This window comes from Oncorhynchus tshawytscha, unplaced genomic scaffold (assembly GCF_018296145.1).
Source record: "Oncorhynchus tshawytscha isolate Ot180627B unplaced genomic scaffold, Otsh_v2.0 Un_contig_2677_pilon_pilon, whole genome shotgun sequence".
In the NCBI taxonomy this organism is placed as follows: domain Eukaryota; kingdom Metazoa; phylum Chordata; class Actinopteri; order Salmoniformes; family Salmonidae; genus Oncorhynchus; species Oncorhynchus tshawytscha.
Window position 1 is genome coordinate 35,001 of NW_024608904.1, and position 18,594 is coordinate 53,594.

The 18,594-nt window shown below is 45.0% G+C and overlaps 1 protein-coding gene across 1 annotated transcript in view; it reads right to left on the reverse strand.

Moving 5' to 3' along the window:
* LOC112241427 (proto-oncogene vav) overlaps positions 1 to 18,594 on the reverse strand; it is a gene marked incomplete at its 5' end in the record, with an annotated part of 70,185 nt that overhangs the window by 19,330 nt on the left and 32,261 nt on the right. The window contains 12 exons of the mRNA XM_042313835.1: positions 573 to 682; positions 1,671 to 1,809; positions 2,292 to 2,464; positions 3,138 to 3,206; positions 3,351 to 3,446; positions 3,678 to 3,777; positions 11,487 to 11,590; positions 14,407 to 14,475; positions 15,750 to 15,848; positions 16,722 to 16,830; positions 17,174 to 17,239; positions 17,363 to 17,421. Coding sequence (XP_042169769.1) covers positions 573 to 682; positions 1,671 to 1,809; positions 2,292 to 2,464; positions 3,138 to 3,206; positions 3,351 to 3,446; positions 3,678 to 3,777; positions 11,487 to 11,590; positions 14,407 to 14,475; positions 15,750 to 15,848; positions 16,722 to 16,830; positions 17,174 to 17,239; positions 17,363 to 17,421 — 1,193 coding nt within the window. The remainder of the gene's footprint in view (positions 1 to 572; positions 683 to 1,670; positions 1,810 to 2,291; positions 2,465 to 3,137; positions 3,207 to 3,350; positions 3,447 to 3,677; positions 3,778 to 11,486; positions 11,591 to 14,406; positions 14,476 to 15,749; positions 15,849 to 16,721; positions 16,831 to 17,173; positions 17,240 to 17,362; positions 17,422 to 18,594) is intronic.

Below are 18,594 nucleotides of genomic sequence, written 5' to 3' on the forward strand. Positions count from 1 at the left end.
GTCAGTCTGTCCATTAGTCAATCCCTCCCTCCATCCCTCCATCCATCCACCAATCCCTCCCTCCCTCCCTCCATCCATCCCCTCCATCCATCCATCCATCACCTCCCTCCCTCCCTCCATCCATCCAGCAATCCCCCTCCCTCCCTCCATCCACCAATCCCTCCCTCCCTCCATCCATCCATCAATCCCTCCCTCCATCCATCCACCAATCCCTCCCTCCCTCCATCCATTCACCAATCCCTCCCTCCCTCCATCCATTCATCAATCCCTCCCTCCCTCCATCCATCCACCAATCCCTCCCTCCCTCCATCCATCCACCAATCCCTCCATCCATCCATCCCTCCCTCCCTCCATCCACCAATCCCTCCCTCCCTCCATTCCTCCATCCACCAATCCCCTCCATCTCCTCCTCCCTCCCTCCATCCCTCCATCCACCAATCCCTCCCTCCATCCATCCCTCCCCATCCCTCCCTCCCTCCATCCCTCCATCCACCTCCCCCTCCATCCCTCCCTCCCTCCCTCCATCCCTCCATCCCTCCCTCCCTCCATCCATGAACTATTGTATGACTCACAGGGCCATCTCAAACTGCTCCAGCCATTTCTTCTTGAGATCTCTGGTCTTGAAGAAAAGGTCGTATCCTGACTTCCCATAACAGTCTATAAGCAGGAAAAAATGTGACCACTACACACACACACACACACACACACATATATACACACACACACACACACACACACACACACACACACACACACACACACACACACACACACACACACACACACACACACACATATATATATATACACACACACATATACACACACACACACACACACACACACACACACACACACACACACACACACACACCACACACACACACACACAATATATACACACACACACACACACACACATATATACACACACACACACACACACACACATACACACACACACACACACACCCACACACACAAACACACACACACACGGGATAAGTTTAGTACAAAATGTGGGGAGAAGAGAAGGAAGAGAAGAGAAGAGGAGGAGAAGAGAAGGAGAAGACAAGAGAAGGAGGAGAAGACGAGAAGAGAAGGAAGAGAAGAGAAGGAGAAGAGAAGAGAAGGAAGAGAAGAGAAGGAGAAGAGAAGGAGAAGACAAGACAAGAGAAGGAGGAGAAGATGAGAAGAGAAGGAAGAGAAGAGAAGGAAGAGAAGAGGAGGAGAAGAGAAGAGAAGGAAGAGAAGAGAAGAGGAGGAGAAGTGAAGAGAAGACAAGAGAAGGAGGAGAAGACGAGAAGGAAGAGAAGAGAAGAGGAGGAGAAGAGAAGGAGAAGACAAGAGAAGGAGGAGAAGACGAGAAGGAAGAGAAGAGAAGAGAAGAGGAGAAGAGAAGGAGAAGACAAGACAAGAGAAGGAGGAGAAGACGAGAAGAGAAGGAAGAGAAGAGGAGGAGAAGAGAAGAGAAGGAAGAGAAGAGAAGAGGAGGAGAAGAGAAGGAGAAGACAAGAGAAGGAGGAGAAGACGAGAAGGAAGAGAAGAGAAGAGGAGGAGAAGAAAAGGAGAAGACAAGACAAGAGAAGGAGGAGAAGACGAGAAGAGAAGGAAGAGAAGAGGAGTGGAAGAGCAGAGAAGAGGAGGAGAAGAAGAGCAGACTAAGCTACCTTCTTGCTGTCCTTCTCCCCGGTGGTCTCGTCTCGTAGCTGGTAGTACTGCAGGTCTATAATCTCCTTCAGTTCCATCGTCTCTCCACTCTTCTTCTTACACACTAGCAGCATCGCCTTGTCAAACAGGAACGCATACCTGACACACGCACACACACACACACACACACACACACACACACACACACACACACACACACACACACACACACACACACACACACACACACACACACACACACACCGTTGTAAAACACCAATACAGACCTCACACTCACTCACACGCATACCTGACCCCCCCCCACACACACACTGAGACACAATGGGACCCCCCACACACACACACTGACACGCAATGTGACCCCCCCACACACACACACTGACACGCAATGTGACCCCCCCACACACACACAAACACGCAATGTGACCCCCCCACACACACACACACACACTGACACGCAATGTGACCCCCCACACACACACAAACACGCAATGTGACCCCCCCACACACACACACACTGACACACAATGTGACCCCCCACACACACACACACACTGACACACAATGTGACCTCCCCCACACACACACTGACACATCATGTGACCCCCCCACACACACACCTGTCCTGTTTGGACTTCTTCTCTGAGGAGCTGATCTTCAGTTCTCCATCTATCTTGGGTCGTCCGTACAGAGCCAGAGACTGAGTCATGTTCTCTATAGACAACTGGAAGGTGGTGATCTGTTTGATGATCTCGTTGTCTCTCTTTACCTCGTTCACACACTGAGCCAGGTCCTGAAACACACACACACACACACACACGCACACACACGCACACACACGCACACACATGCACACACACACGCACACACAAACGAACGAACGCACAAACAGAGAAAAACAGCTCAGTACTCCTTCACATGTTTGTGTCATGCTGGTCCTGTTAGTAAAGTCTGGGAGAGGAACTCATGCTGGTCCTGTTAGTAAAGTCTGGGAGAGGACCTCATGCTGGTCCTGTTAGTAAAGTCTGGGAGAGGAACTCATGCTGGTCCTGTTAGTAAAGTCTGGGAGAGGAACTCATGCTTGTCCTGTTAGTATCAGTAAAGTCTGGAAGAGGAACTCATGCTTGTCCTGTTAGTATCAGTAAAGTCTGGGAGATGAACTCATGCTTGTCCTGTTAGTATCAGTGAAGTCTGGGAGAGGCACTCATGCTTGTCCTGTTAGTATCAGTAAGGTCTGGAAGAGGAACTCATGCTTGTCCTGTTAGTATCAGTGAAGTCTGGAAGAGGAACTCATGCTTGTCCTGTTACTAAAGTCTGGAAGAGGAACTCATGCTTGTCCTGTTAGTATCAGTGAAGCCTGGAAGAGGAACTCATGCTTGTCCTGTTAGTATCAGTAAAGTCTGGAAAAGGAACTCATGCTTGTCCTGTTAGTATCAGTGAAGCCTGGAAGAGGAAGGTCAACTCACTCTCATGGCGTCTAGAGCTGTCCGAAGGTTCTCTTTCTCTGTATTGCTGGAGGTGTGTTTCACTAGCTCCTGGTAATCACATTACACTATTAACACGGATGCATTTAAACCACGTGTGTGTTAATAAAACACACACACACACACACACACACACACACACACACACACACACACACACACACACACACACACACACACACACACATTGTGTACCTGGAGCAGTAGGTGGTATTTGAGGACTCTCTGCATGGGAACCATGAGTAGATCACGCAGAGAGAACCTGCCACTGTTAGCCCTCTTAGAGCACTCCTAGAGAGGAGAGGAGAGGAGAGGAGAGGAGAGGAGAGGAGAGAGAGAGGAGAGGAGAGGAGAGGGGAGAGGAGAGGAGGAGAGGGAGGAGAGGAGAGGAGAGGAGAGGAGAGGAGGGGAGGGGAGAGATCAGTTCAGTGTAAATTAAAAGAGAATAAGCTACTTCAGAGTATCCACGTCTCTGTCCTCCTCCATGTTTCATATGGGTGATGTATCCACCACTATTCTCACCTCTAGTTTCATCTTAACTCCTTCCTTCATGGCGGACATCTTGTCCAGGTGTTTAGTAGCTGCTTCCACCTGACTGCAGTACCGCCCATACGGCAACAACCTGGGAGAGAGAGGTATATTTCAGCAATAAGGCCGAAGGGGTGTGGTATATGGCCAATATACCACGGCTAAGGACTGATCTTAGGTAAGACGCAAGAGCCTGAATTTACAGCCCTTAGCCGTGGTATATTGGCCATATATCACAAACCCCTGAGATGTCTTACTGCTGTTAGAAACTGGTTACCAGTGTAATTAAAGCAGTAAAAACAAATGTCATACATGTGGTCTGATATACCACGGCTGTCAGCCAATCAGCATTCAGGGTGGGAACAAGACAGTTTATAATCATTTTACATAATCTTTCCAGCCCTTATGTTACTCTTCCGATGGCATTGAGGAGGACACCACATCAGTCACTGGCTTCATCAATAAGTGCATCGAGGACGTCGTCCCCACAGTGACTGTACGTACATACCACAACCAGAAGCCATGGATTACAGGCAACATTCGCACTGAGCTAAAGGGTAGAGCTGCCACTTTCAAGGTGCGAGACTCTAACCCGGAAGCTTATAAGAAATCCCGCTATGCCCTGCGACGAACCATCAAACAGGCAAAGCGTCAATACAGGGCTAAGATTGAATCATACTACACCGGCTCCGAAGCTCGTCTTATGTGGCAGGGCTTGCAAACTATTACAGACTACAGAGGGAAGAACAGCCGTGAGCTGCCCAGTGACACGAGCCTACCAGACGAGCTAAATCACTTCTATGCTAGCTTCGAGGCAAGCAACACTGAGGCATGCATGAGAGCATCAGCTGTTCCGGGCGACTGTGTGATCACACTCTCCATAGCCGACGTGAGTAAGACCTTTAAACAGGTCAACATACACAAGGCTGCGGGGCCAGATGGATTAGCAGGACATGTGCTCCAGGCATGCGCTGACCATGACTACAGACCCGTAAATGACTACAGACCCATAGCACTCACGTCCGTAGCCATGAAGTGCTTTGAAAGGCTGGTAATGGCTCACATCAACACCATTATCCCAGAAACCCTAGACCCACTCCAATTCGCATACTGCCCAAACAGATCCACAGATGATGCAATCTCTATTGCACTCCACACTGCCCTTGCCCACCTGGACAAAAGGAACACTTATGTGAGAATGCTGTTCCTTGACTACAGCTCAGCGTTCAACACCATAGTGCCCATGAAGCTCATCACTAAGCTAAGGAACCTGGGACTAAACACCTCCATCTGCAACTGAATCCTGGACTTCCTAACGGGACTTCCTACAACACCTGTTGTATTCAGCATTTCACTGTAAGGTCTACTACACCTGTTGTATTCGGCATTTCACTGTAAGGTCTACTACACCTGTTGTATTCAGCATTTCACTGTAAGGTCTACTACACCTGTTGTATTCAGCATTTCACTGTAAGGTCTACTACACCTGTTGTATTCGGCATTTCACTGTAAGGTCTACTACACCTGTTGTATTCAGCATTTCACTGTAAGGTCTACACCTGTTGTATTCAGCATTTCACTGTAAGGTCTACTACACCTGTTGTATTCAGCATTTCACTGTAAGGTCTACTACACCTGTTGTATTCAGCATTTCACTGTGAGGTCTCTACACCTGTTGTATTCAGCATTTCACTGTAAGGTCTACTACACCTGTTGTATTCAGCATTTCACTGTAAGGTCTACTACACCTGTTGTATTCAGCATTTCACTGTAAGGTCTACTACACCTGTTGTATTCAGCATTTCACTGTAAGGTCTACTACACCTGTTGTATTCAGCATTTCACTGTAAGGTCTACTACACCTGTTGTATTCAGCATTTCACTGTAAGGTCTACTACACCTGTTGTATTCAGCATTTCACTGTAAGGTCTACACCTGTTGTATTCAGCATTTCACTGTAAGGTCTACTACACCTGTTGTATTCGGCATTTCACTGTAAGGTCTACACCTGTTGTATTCAGCATTTCACTGTAAGGTCTACTACACCTGTTGTATTCAGCATTTCACTGTAAGGTCTACACCTGTTGTATTCAGCATTTCACTGTAAGGTCTACTACACCTGTTGTATTCAGCATTTCACTGTAAGGTCTACACCTGTTGTATTCAGCATTTCACTGTAAGGTCTACTACACCTGTTGTATTCAGCATTTCACTGTAAGGTCTACTACACCTGTTGTATTCAGCATTTCACTGTAAGGTCTACTACACCTGTTGTATTCAGCATTTCACTGTAAGGTCTACTACACCTGTTGTATTCGGCATTTCACTGTAAGGTCTCTACACCTGTTGTATTCAGCATTTCACTGTAAGGTCTACTACACCTGTTGTATTCAGCATTTCACTGTAAGGTCTACACCTGTTGTATTCAGCATTTCACTGTAAGGTCTACTACACCTGTTGTATTCAGCATTTCACTGTAAGGTCTACACCTGTTGTATTCAGCATTTCACTGTAAGGTCTACTACACCTGTTGTATTCAGCATTTCACTGTAAGGTCTACTACACCTGTTGTATTCAGCATTTCACTGTAAGGTCTACTACACCTGTTGTATTCGGCATTTCACTGTAAGGTCTACTACACCTGTTGTATTCAGCATTTCACTGTAAGGTCTACTACACCTGTTGTATTCAGCATTTCACTGTAAGGTCTACTACACCTGTTGTATTCAGCATTTCACTGTAAGGTCTACTACACCTGTTGTATTCGGCATTTCACTGTAAGGTCTACTACACCTGTTGTATTCGGCATTTCACTGTAAGGTCTACTACACCTGTTGTATTCGGCATTTCACTGTCAGGTCTACTACACCTGTTGTATTCAGCATTTCACTGTAAGGTCTACTACACCTGTTGTATTCAGCATTTCACTGTAAGGTCTACTACACCTGTTGTATTCAGCATTTCACTGTAAGGTCTACTACACCTGTTGTATTCGGCATTTCACTGTAAGGTCTACTACACCTGTTGTATTCGGCATTTCACTGTAAGGTCTACTACACCTGTTGTATTCAGCATTTCACTGTAAGGTCTACTACACCTGTTGTATTCGGCATTTCACTGTAAGGTCTACTACACCTGTTGTATTCAGCATTTCACTGTCAGGTCTACTACACCTGTTGTATTCAGCATTTCACTGTAAGGTCTACTACACCTGTTGTATTCAGCATTTCACTGTAAGGTCTACTACACCTGTTGTATTCAGCATTTCACTGTAAGGTCTACTACACCTGTTGTATTCGGCATTTCACTGTAAGGTCTACTACACCTGTTGTATTCGGCATTTCACTGTAAGGTCTACTACACCTGTTGTATTCAGCATTTCACTGTAAGGTCTACTACACCTGTTGTATTCAGCATTTCACTGTAAGGTCTACTACACCTGTTGTATTCAGCATTTCACTGTCAGGTCTACTACACCTGTTGTATTCAGCATTTCACTGTAAGGTCTACTACACCTGTTGTATTCAGCATTTCACTGTAAGGTCTACTACACCTGTTGTATTCAGCATTTCACTGTAAGGTCTACTACACCTGTTGTATTCGGCATTTCACTGTAAGGTCTACTACACCTGTTGTATTCGGCATTTCACTGTAAGGTCTACTACACCTGTTGTATTCAGCATTTCACTGTAAGGTCTACTACACCTGTTGTATTCGGCATTTCACTGTAAGGTCTACTACACCTGTTGTATTCGGCATTTCACTGTAAGGTCTACTACACCTGTTGTATTCAGCATTTCACTGTAAGGTCTACACCTGTTGTATTCGGCATTTCACTGTAAGGTCTACTACACCTGTTGTATTCGGCATTTCACTGTAAGGTCTACTACACCTGTTGTATTCAGCATTTCACTGTAAGGTCTACACCTGTTGTATTCAGCATTTCACTGTAAGGTCTACTACACCTGTTGTATTCAGCATTTCACTGTAAGGTCTACTACACCTGTTGTATTCAGCATTTCACTGTGAGGTCTCTACACCTGTTGTATTCAGCATTTCACTGTAAGGTCTACTACACCTGTTGTATTCAGCATTTCACTGTAAGGTCTACTACACCTGTTGTATTCAGCATTTCACTGTAAGGTCTACTACACCTGTTGTATTCGGCATTTCACTGTAAGGTCTACTACACCTGTTGTATTCAGCATTTCACTGTAAGGTCTACTACACCTGTTGTATTCAGCATTTCACTGTAAGGTCTACTACACCTGTTGTATTCAGCATTTCACTGTAAGGTCTACTACACCTGTTGTATTCAGCATTTCACTGTAAGGTCTACTACACCTGTTGTATTCGGCATTTCACTGTAAGGTCTACTACACCTGTTGTATTCAGCATTTCACTGTAAGGTCTACACCTGTTGTATTCAGCATTTCACTGTAAGGTCTACTACACCTGTTGTATTCAGCATTTCACTGTAAGGTCTACTACACCTGTTGTATTCGGCATTTCACTGTAAGGTCTACTACACCTGTTGTATTCGGCATTTCACTGTAAGGTCTACTACACCTGTTGTATTCAGCATTTCACTGTCAGGTCTACTACACCTGTTGTATTCAGCATTTCACTGTAAGGTCTACTACACCTGTTGTATTCAGCATTTCACTGTAAGGTCTACTACACCTGTTGTATTCAGCATTTCACTGTAAGGTCTACTACACCTGTTGTATTCAGCATTTCACTGTAAGGTCTACTACACCTGTTGTATTCAGCATTTCACTGTAAGGTCTACTACACCTGTTGTATTCAGCATTTCACTGTAAGGTCTACTACACCTGTTGTATTCGGCATTTCACTGTAAGGTCTACTACACCTGTTGTATTCAGCATTTCACTGTAAGGTCTACTACACCTGTTGTATTCGGCATTTCACTGTAAGGTCTACTACACCTGTTGTATTCAGCATTTCACTGTAAGGTCTACTACACCTGTTGTATTCAGCATTTCACTGTAAGGTCTACTACACCTGTTGTATTCAGCATTTCACTGTAAGGTCTACTACACCTGTTGTATTCAGCATTTCACTGTAAGGTCTACTACACCTGTTGTATTCAGCATTTCACTGTAAGGTCTACTACACCTGTTGTATTCAGCATTTCACTGTCAGGTCTACTACACCTGTTGTATTCAGCATTTCACTGTAAGGTCTACTACACCTGTTGTATTCAGCATTTCACTGTAAGGTCTACTACACCTGTTGTATTCAGCATTTCACTGTAAGGTCTACTACACCTGTTGTATTCAGCATTTCACTGTAAGGTCTACTACACCTGTTGTATTCGGCATTTCACTGTAAGGTCTACTACACCTGTTGTATTCAGCATTTCACTGTAAGGTCTACACCTGTTGTATTCAGCATTTCACTGTAAGGTCTACTACACCTGTTGTATTCGGCATTTCACTGTAAGGTCTACTACACCTGTTGTATTCAGCATTTCACTGTAAGGTCTACTACACCTGTTGTATTCAGCATTTCACTGTAAGGTCTACTACACCTGTTGTATTCAGCATTTCACTGTAAGGTCTACTACACCTGTTGTATTCAGCATTTCACTGTAAGGTCTACTACACCTGTTGTATTCAGCATTTCACTGTAAGGTCTACTACACCTGTTGTATTCAGCATTTCACTGTAAGGTCTCTACACCTGTTGTATTCAGCATTTCACTGTAAGGTCTACTACACCTGTTGTATTCGGCATTTCACTGTAAGGTCTACTACACCTGTTGTATTCAGCATTTCACTGTAAGGTCTACTACACCTGTTGTATTCAGCATTTCACTGTAAGGTCTACTACACCTGTTGTATTCAGCATTTCACTGTAAGGTCTACTACACCTGTTGTATTCAGCATTTCACTGTAAGGTCTACTACACCTGTTGTATTCAGCATTTCACTGTAAGGTCTACACCTGTTGTATTCAGCATTTCACTGTAAGGTCTACTACACCTGTTGTATTCAGCATTTCACTGTAAGGTCTACTACACCTGTTGTATTCAGCATTTCACTGTAAGGTCTACTACACCTGTTGTATTCAGCATTTCACTGTAAGGTCTACTACACCTGTTGTATTCAGCATTTCACTGTAAGGTCTACTACACCTGTTGTATTCAGCATTTCACTGTAAGGTCTACTACACCTGTTGTATTCGGCATTTCACTGTAAGGTCTACTACACCTGTTGTATTCAGCATTTCACTGTAAGGTCTACTACACCTGTTGTATTCGGCATTTCACTGTAAGGTCTACTACACCTGTTGTATTCAGCATTTCACTGTAAGGTCTACTACACCTGTTGTATTCAGCATTTCACTGTAAGGTCTACTACACCTGTTGTATTCAGCATTTCACTGTAAGGTCTACTACACCTGTTGTATTCAGCATTTCACTGTAAGGTCTACTACACCTGTTGTATTCAGCATTTCACTGTAAGGTCTACTACACCTGTTGTATTCGGCATTTCACTGTAAGGTCTACCTACACCTGTTGTATTCAGCATTTAACTGTAAGGTCTACTACACCTGCTATATTCGGCATTTCACTGTAAGGTCTACTACACCTGTTGTATTCAGCATTTCACTGTAAGGTCTACTACACCTGTTGTATTCAGCATTTCACTGTAAGGTCTACTACACCTGTTGTATTCAGCATTTCACTGTAAGGTCTACTACACCTGTTGTATTCAGCATTTCACTGTAAGGTCTCTACACCTGTTGTATTCAGCATTTCACTGTAAGGTCTACTACACCTGTTGTATTCAGCATTTCACTGTAAGGTCTACTACACCTGTTGTATTCAGCATTTCACTGTAAGGTCTACTACACCTGTTGTATTCAGCATTTCACTGTAAGGTCTACTACACCTGTTGTATTCAGCATTTCACTGTAAGGTCTACTAACACCTGTTGTATTCAGCATTTCACTGTAAGGTCTACTACACCTGTTGTATTCAGCATTTCACTGTAAGGTCTACTACACCTGTTGTATTCAGCATTTCACTGTAAGGTCTACTACACCTGTTGTATTCAGCATTTCACTGTAAGGTCTACTACACCTGTTGTATTCAGCATTTCACTGTAAGGTCTACTACACCTGTTGTATTCAGCATTTCACTGTAAGGTCTACTACACCTGTTGTATTCAGCATTTCACTGTAAGGTCTACTACACCTGTTGTATTCAGCATTTCACTGTAAGGTCTACTACACCTGTTGTATTCGGCATTTCACTGTAAGGTCTACTACACCTGTTGTATTCGGCATTTCACTGTAAGGTCTACTACACCTGTTGTATTCAGCATTTCACTGTAAGGTCTACTACACCTGTTGTATTCAGCATTTCACTGTAAGGTCTACTACACCTGTTGTATTCAGCATTTCACTGTAAGGTCTACTACACCTGTTGTATTCAGCATTTCACTGTAAGGTCTACTACACCTGTTGTATTCAGCATTTCACTGTAAGGTCTACTACACCTGTTGTATTCAGCACTTCACTGTCAGGTCTACTACACCTGTTGTATTCAGCATTTCACTGTAAGGTCTACTACACCTGTTGTATTCAGCATTTCACTGTAAGGTCTACTACACCTGTTGTATTCGGCATTTCACTGTAAGGTCTCTACACCTGTTGTATTCAGCATTTCACTGTAAGGTCTACTACACCTGTTGTATTCGGCATTTCACTGTAAGGTCTACTACACCTGTTGTATTCAGCATTGACAAATAAACTTTGATTTGATATTTCTCTACCTCTCTTTGTAGTTGATGAAAACCTGGTAGAGGTTCTCTGCATTCAGGGTTAAGATCGAGGTCTGGATCTCCCCCAGCAGACTACGATGGGTTACAGCCAGATCCTACACAGAGAGTCAGAGAGGGAGGGGAGGAGGTAGAGAGAGGGGGGGTGGAGAGAGGGGGGTAGAGAGAGAGAGAGGGGGTAGAGAGAGAGAGAGGGGGAGTGGAGAGGGGGGGGAGAGAGAGAGAGAGAGAGAGAGGGGAGTGGAGAGGGGGTAGAGAGAGAGAGAGAGAGAGAGAGAGAGAGAGAGAGAGAGAGAGAGAGAGAGAGAGAGAGAGAGGGGGGGCATAAGAGGGGGAGGAGGAGGGAAATGATGACTTCATATGTTGGGGGCTGTCTCACGCACAGTTTACCCTGTACACACATTTTACCTTACACACACACAGTTTACCCTACACACACAGTTTACCCTACACACACACAGTTTACCATACACACACACAGTTTACCCTACACACACAGTTTACCCTACACACACAGTTTACCCTACACACAGTTTACCATACACACACACAGTTTACCATACACACACACAGTTTACCCTACACACACACAGTTTACCTACACACACACAGTTTACCCTACACACACAGTTTACCCTACACACACACAGTTTACCATACACACACACAGTTTACCCTACACACACAGTTTACCCTACACACACAGTTTACCCTACACACACAGTTTACCATACACACACACAGTTTACCATACACACACACAGTTTACCCTACACACACAGTTTACCCTACACACACACAGTTTACCCTACACACACAGTTTACCCTACACACAGTTTACCCTACACACACAGTTTACCCTACACACAGTTTACCCTACACACACAGTTTACCCTACACACACAGTTTACCCTACACACAGTTTACCACACACACACACAGTTTACCATACACACACACAGTTTACCCTACACACAGTTTACCCTACACACACACAGTTTACCCTACACACACAGTTTACCCTACACACACACAGTTTACCCTACACACACACAGTTTACCATACACACACACAGTTTACCCTACACACACAGTTTACCCTGTACACACAGTTTACCCTACACACACAGTTTACCCTACACACACACAGTTTACCCTACACACACAGTTTACCCTACACACACAGTTTACCCTACACACAGTTTACCCTACACACACACAGTTTACCCTACACACACACAGTTTACCCTACACACAGTTTACCCTACACACACACAGTTTACCCTACACACAGTTTACCCTACAGTTTACCCACACACAGTTTACCCTACACACACAGTTTACCCTACACACACAGTTTACCCTACACACACAGTTTACCCTACACACACAGTTTACCCTACACACAGTTTACCATACACACACACAGTTTACCCTACACACACACAGTTTACCCTACACACACACAGTTTACCCTACACACACACAGTTTACCCTACACACACAGTTTACCCTACACACACACAGTTTACCCTACACACACACAGTTTACCCTACACACACACAGTTTACCCTACACACACACAGTTTACCCTGTACACACAGTTTACCCTACACACACAGTTTACCCTACACACACACAGTTTACCATACACACACAGTTTACCCTACACACACAGTTTACCCTACACACAGTTTACCCTACACACACACAGTTTACCCTACACACACACAGTTTACCCTACACACAGTTTACCCTACACACACACAGTTTACCCTACACACAGTTTACCCTACACACACACAGTTTACCCTACACACACACAGTTTACCCTACACACACACAGTTTACCCTACACACACAGTTTACCCTACACACACAGTTTACCCTACACACACAGTTTACCCTACACACACACAGTTTACCCTACACACACAGTTTACCCTACACACACAGTTTACCCTACACACACAGTTTACCCTACACACACAGTTTACCCTACACACACACAGTTTACCCTACACACACAGTTTACCCTACACACACACAGTTTACCCTACACACACAGTTTACCCTACACACACACAGTTTACCCTACACACACAGTTTACCCTACACACACACAGTTTACCCTACACACACAGTTTACCCTACACACACAGTTTACCCTACACACACAGTTTACCCTACACACACACAGTTTACCCTACACACACAGTTTACCCTACACACACACAGTTTACCCTACACACACAGTTTACCCTGTACACACAGTTTACCCTACACACACACAATTTACCCTACACACACAGTTTACCCTGTACACACAGTTTACCCTACACACACACACCTATGGAGACAATGACTTCTTTCTACAGTCACTATACAAAACATTAGGAACACATGGAATATTCAGTCGACAGAACATTAGGAACACCTGTTCTTTCCATGACTGACCAGGTGAATCCAGGTGAAAGTTATGATCCCTTATTGATGTTCAGTCAGTGTAGATGAAGGAGAGGAGTTAAAGAAGGGGTTTTAAAGCCTTGAGACTCATGAGACATGGATTGTGTGTCATTCAGCGGGCGAATGGGCAGGACTAAACATGTAAGTGCCTTTGAACAGGGTGTGGTAGTAGGTGCCAGGCACACCGGTGTGTGTCAAGAACTGCAACGCTGCTGGGTTTTTCACGCTCAACATTTTCCCGTGTGTATCAAGAATGATCCACCACCCAAAGGACGTCCAGCCAACTTGACATAACTGTGGGGAGTGTTAGAGTCAACATGGGCCAGCGTCCCAGTGGAAAGGGACGCTGGCAAGGGCAACTACATTTGATTAGAAAGGTGTTCTTAATGTTTGGTTTAGTCAGAGTATAAACACAATACTATGTACAGAGGGAAGAACAGAACATACCGCCGTGTTGATGAAGATGCTCTCTATGTCGTGAGGCTGAAGGAACTTCTGGAGGGGCTTCATGAAGTGCTAGAGAGAGAGAGAGAGAGAGAGAGAGAGAGAGAGAGAGAGAGAGGAGGACAGAGAGAAAGAGGACAGAGAGAAAGAGAGGAGGACAGAGAGAAAGAGGGAGGACAGAGAGAGAGAGGAGAGAGAGAGAAAGAGAGGAGGACAGAGAGAGAGAGGAGGAGGACAGAGAGAAAGAGAGGAGGACAGAGAGAAAGAGAGGAGGACAGAGAGAGAGAGGAGGAGGACAGAGAGAAAGAGAGGAGGACAGAGAGAAAGAGAGGAGGACAGAGAGAGAGAGAGAGGAGGACAGAGAGAAAGAGAGGAGGACAGAGAGAGAGAGGAGGAGGACAGAGAGAAAGAGAGGAGGACAGAGAGAAAGAGAGGAGGACAGAGAGAGAGAGGAGGAGGACAGAGAGAAAGAGGAGGACAGAGAGAAAGAGGACAGAGAGAGAGAGGAGGAGGACAGAGAGAAAGAGAGGAGGAGGACAGAGAGAAAGAGGACAGAGAGAAAGAGAGAAGGAGGACAGAGAGAAAGAGAGGAGGACAGAGAGAAAGAGAGACGGAGGGAGAGAGAGAGAGACAGAGAGAGAGACAGAGAGAGGGTTACAGTTACATTTGACAGCAGTGAGAGAGAGAGAGAGAGAGAGAGACAGAGACAGAATGAGAGATGTAGAGAGAGGAGGGAGAGAGAGAGAGAGAGAGAGAGAGAGAGAGGGAGGGAGACAGAGACAGAGAGACAGAGAGAAAGGGAGACGGAGGGACAGAGAGAGAGAGAGAAGGAGGGACAGAGAAAGAGAGAAGGAGGACAGAGAGAAAGAGAGGAGGAGGAAAGAGAGAAGGAGGACAGAGAGAAAGAGAGGAGGACAGAGAGAAAGAGAGACGGAGGGAGAGAGAGAGAGACAGAGAGAGAGACAGAGAGAGGGTTACAGTTACATTTGACAGCAGTGAGAGAGAGAGAGAGAGAGACAGAGACAGAATGAGAGATGTAGAGAGAGGAGGGAGAGAGAGAGAGAGAGAGAGAGAGAGGGAGGGAGACAGAGACAGAGAGACAGAGAGACAGAGAGAAAGGGAGACGGAGGGACAGAGAGAGAGAGAGAAGGAGGGACAGAGAAAGAGAGAAGGAGGACAGAGAGAAAGAGAGGAGGAGGACAGAGAGAAAGAGGACAGAGAGAAAGAGAGAAGGAGGACAGAGAGAAAGAGAGAAGGAGGACAGAGAAAGAGAGACGGAGGGACAGAGGGAAAGAGAGAAGGAGGACAGAGAAAGAGAGAAGAAGGACAGACAGAAAAAGTAATACCTGTAATATGGACTCCAGCGTGTCAGTGTATTTCTCCTCTGTCAGTCTGATCTCCTGCAGGCAGCATTCTCTCTTATCCACCTCCATCTTCTGCTGATGCTGCTGTAAACCATAACACAACCATAACACAACCATAACACAACCATAACACAACCAGCAGGCAGCATTCTCTCTTATCCACCTCCATCTTCTGCTGAACCATAACACAACCATAATACAACCATAACACAACCAACAGGCAGCATTCTCTCTTATCCACCTCCATCTTCTGCTGAACCATAACACAACCATAACACAACCATAACACATCCAGCAGGCAGCATTCTCTCTTATCCACCTCCATCTTCTGCTGATGCTGCTGTAAAGTAATACAACCACAATTACACAACCATAACAGAACCATAACACAACCATAACACAACCATAACACAACAATAACACAACCATAACAAACCCATAACACAACCATAACACAACCATAACACAACCATAACAAACCCATAACACAACCATAACAAACCCATAACACAACCATAACAAAACCATAACACAACCATAACAAACCCATAACACAACCATAACACAACCACAGGACAACCATAACAAACCCATAACACAACCATAACACAACCATAACACAACCACAGCACAACCATAACAAACCCATAACACAACCATAACAAACCCATAACACAACTATAACACAACCATAACACAACCATAACACAACCATAACACAACCATAACACAACCATAACAAACCATAACAGAACCAATACACAACAATAACACAACCACAACACAACCATAACACAACCATAACAAACCCATAACAAAACCATAACAGAACCAATACACAACCATAAAATGACCATTCCCGAGTGTAAAAACAGCTCCCCCATCCTTTAAGTGTGAAAACAATGTAGCTGAGTTAACACATCTCTGGTAGTATTGACCGTTGTCTTCTCTCACCGTCTCCGATGGCTCATCGGCCCTCATCAGGTCTTCATATATCTCATCCCCCTCATTCTCCTCATCCTCCACACAGTCATAAAGGTCATCATCCTCATCCACTGTTTCACTGAGAGGGGGAGAGAGGGGAGGGAGAGAGGGGAGGGAGAGAGAGAGGGGGGGGGAGAGAGAGAGGAGGGGAGGGAGAGAGAGAAAGGAGGGAGAGAGAGGGGAGGGAGAGGGGGGGGGAGGGAGAGAGAGAAGGGGAGGGAGAGGAGAGAGGGAGAAAGGGGAGGGAGAGAGGGGGGAGGAGAGAGAGAGGGAGGGAGAGAGAGGGAGGGAGAGAGGGGAGAGAGAGAGAGGAGGGGGAGAGAGAGAAAGGGGAGGGGGAGAGAGGGGAGGAAGGGAGAGAGAGGGAGGATCAAATTAGTCATTATGATTCAACACACACACACACACACACAGTAACTTACTCAATCTGGTCAGAGAGACCGTTGTAGATATCATCATCAGCAATACAGCCATCTATTGGGAAAGACCTGGAGAGAGAGAGAGAGAGGGGAGAGATGGGAGAGGTGGGGAGAGAGAGAAGACATAAAGATAGTATTTTTACGTTCCAATAAAAAAGAAAGGAGAATGGTTGAGTTTATAGAGTAACTTACTGGAAACCCTTCTGGATGGAGATGGGGGACTGGGACAGAATGGACAAGGTATCTATCACCTGAAACACAGACATACAGGGGTGACATAGAGAGACATGGGATGACATACAGGGACATGGGATGACATAGAGAGATGTGGGATGACATAGAGAGACATGGGATGACATAGAGAGATGTGGGATGACATAGAGAGACATGGGATGACATAGAGAGACATGGGATGACATAGGGAGACATGGGTTGACATACAGGGACATGGGATGACATAGAGAGACATGGGATGACATAGAGGGACATGGGATGACATAGAGAGACATGGGATGACATAGAGAGACATGGGATGACATAGAGACACATGGGATGACATAGAGGATGACATGGGATGACATAGAGACAGACGACATGGGATGACATAGAGACATGGGATGACATAGAGAGACATGGGATGACATAGGGAGACATGGGATGACATAGAAAGATAGAAAGATACATTTTTAGATAAATATGTTAGATATTTAATTGCTGTCATTTTGCTGGTGGTGAGCTGTTTAGCAGACAGAAAACGGAACCTATTTATGAAAGGAAACATGGGAAGGACAATATACTGGAATGCTTCATTGGTCCCTCTCTGTCTTACAGTTTTGCTATGACTCAGCAACTGGATGGAGAGAGAGATGAGACCGAAACTACAGCGTCTTGAAGAATGGGATGACATAAGAAGTGATACAGGGACATGGGATGAGAGACATGGGATGACATAGAGAGATGGGATGAGAGACATGGGAGAGAGATGGGAAACTACAGCATCTTGAAGCAGTGATGAAAGAAGTGGGATGACATAGAGAGACATGGGATGACAGAGAGAGACATGGGATGACATAGAGAGACATGGGATGACATAGGGAGACATGGGATGACATAGAAAGATATAAAGATACTTTTTAGATAAATATGTTAGATATTTAATTGCTATCATTTTGCTGGTGGTGAGCTGAGAGAGAGAACCTATTTATGAAAGAAAGAGAAGGACCATATACTGGAATGCTTCTATTGGTCCCTCTCTGAGTTTTGCTATGACTCAGCAACTGGATGCAGCGTCTTGAAGAAGAGAGAGAGAGAGAGAGAGAGACTGAAACTACAGCATCTTGAAGCAGTGAGAAAGAAGTGAGAGCAAGAGAGAGAGAGAGAGAGAGAGAGAGAAGTGAGAGAGAGAGAGAGAGAGAGAGAGAGAG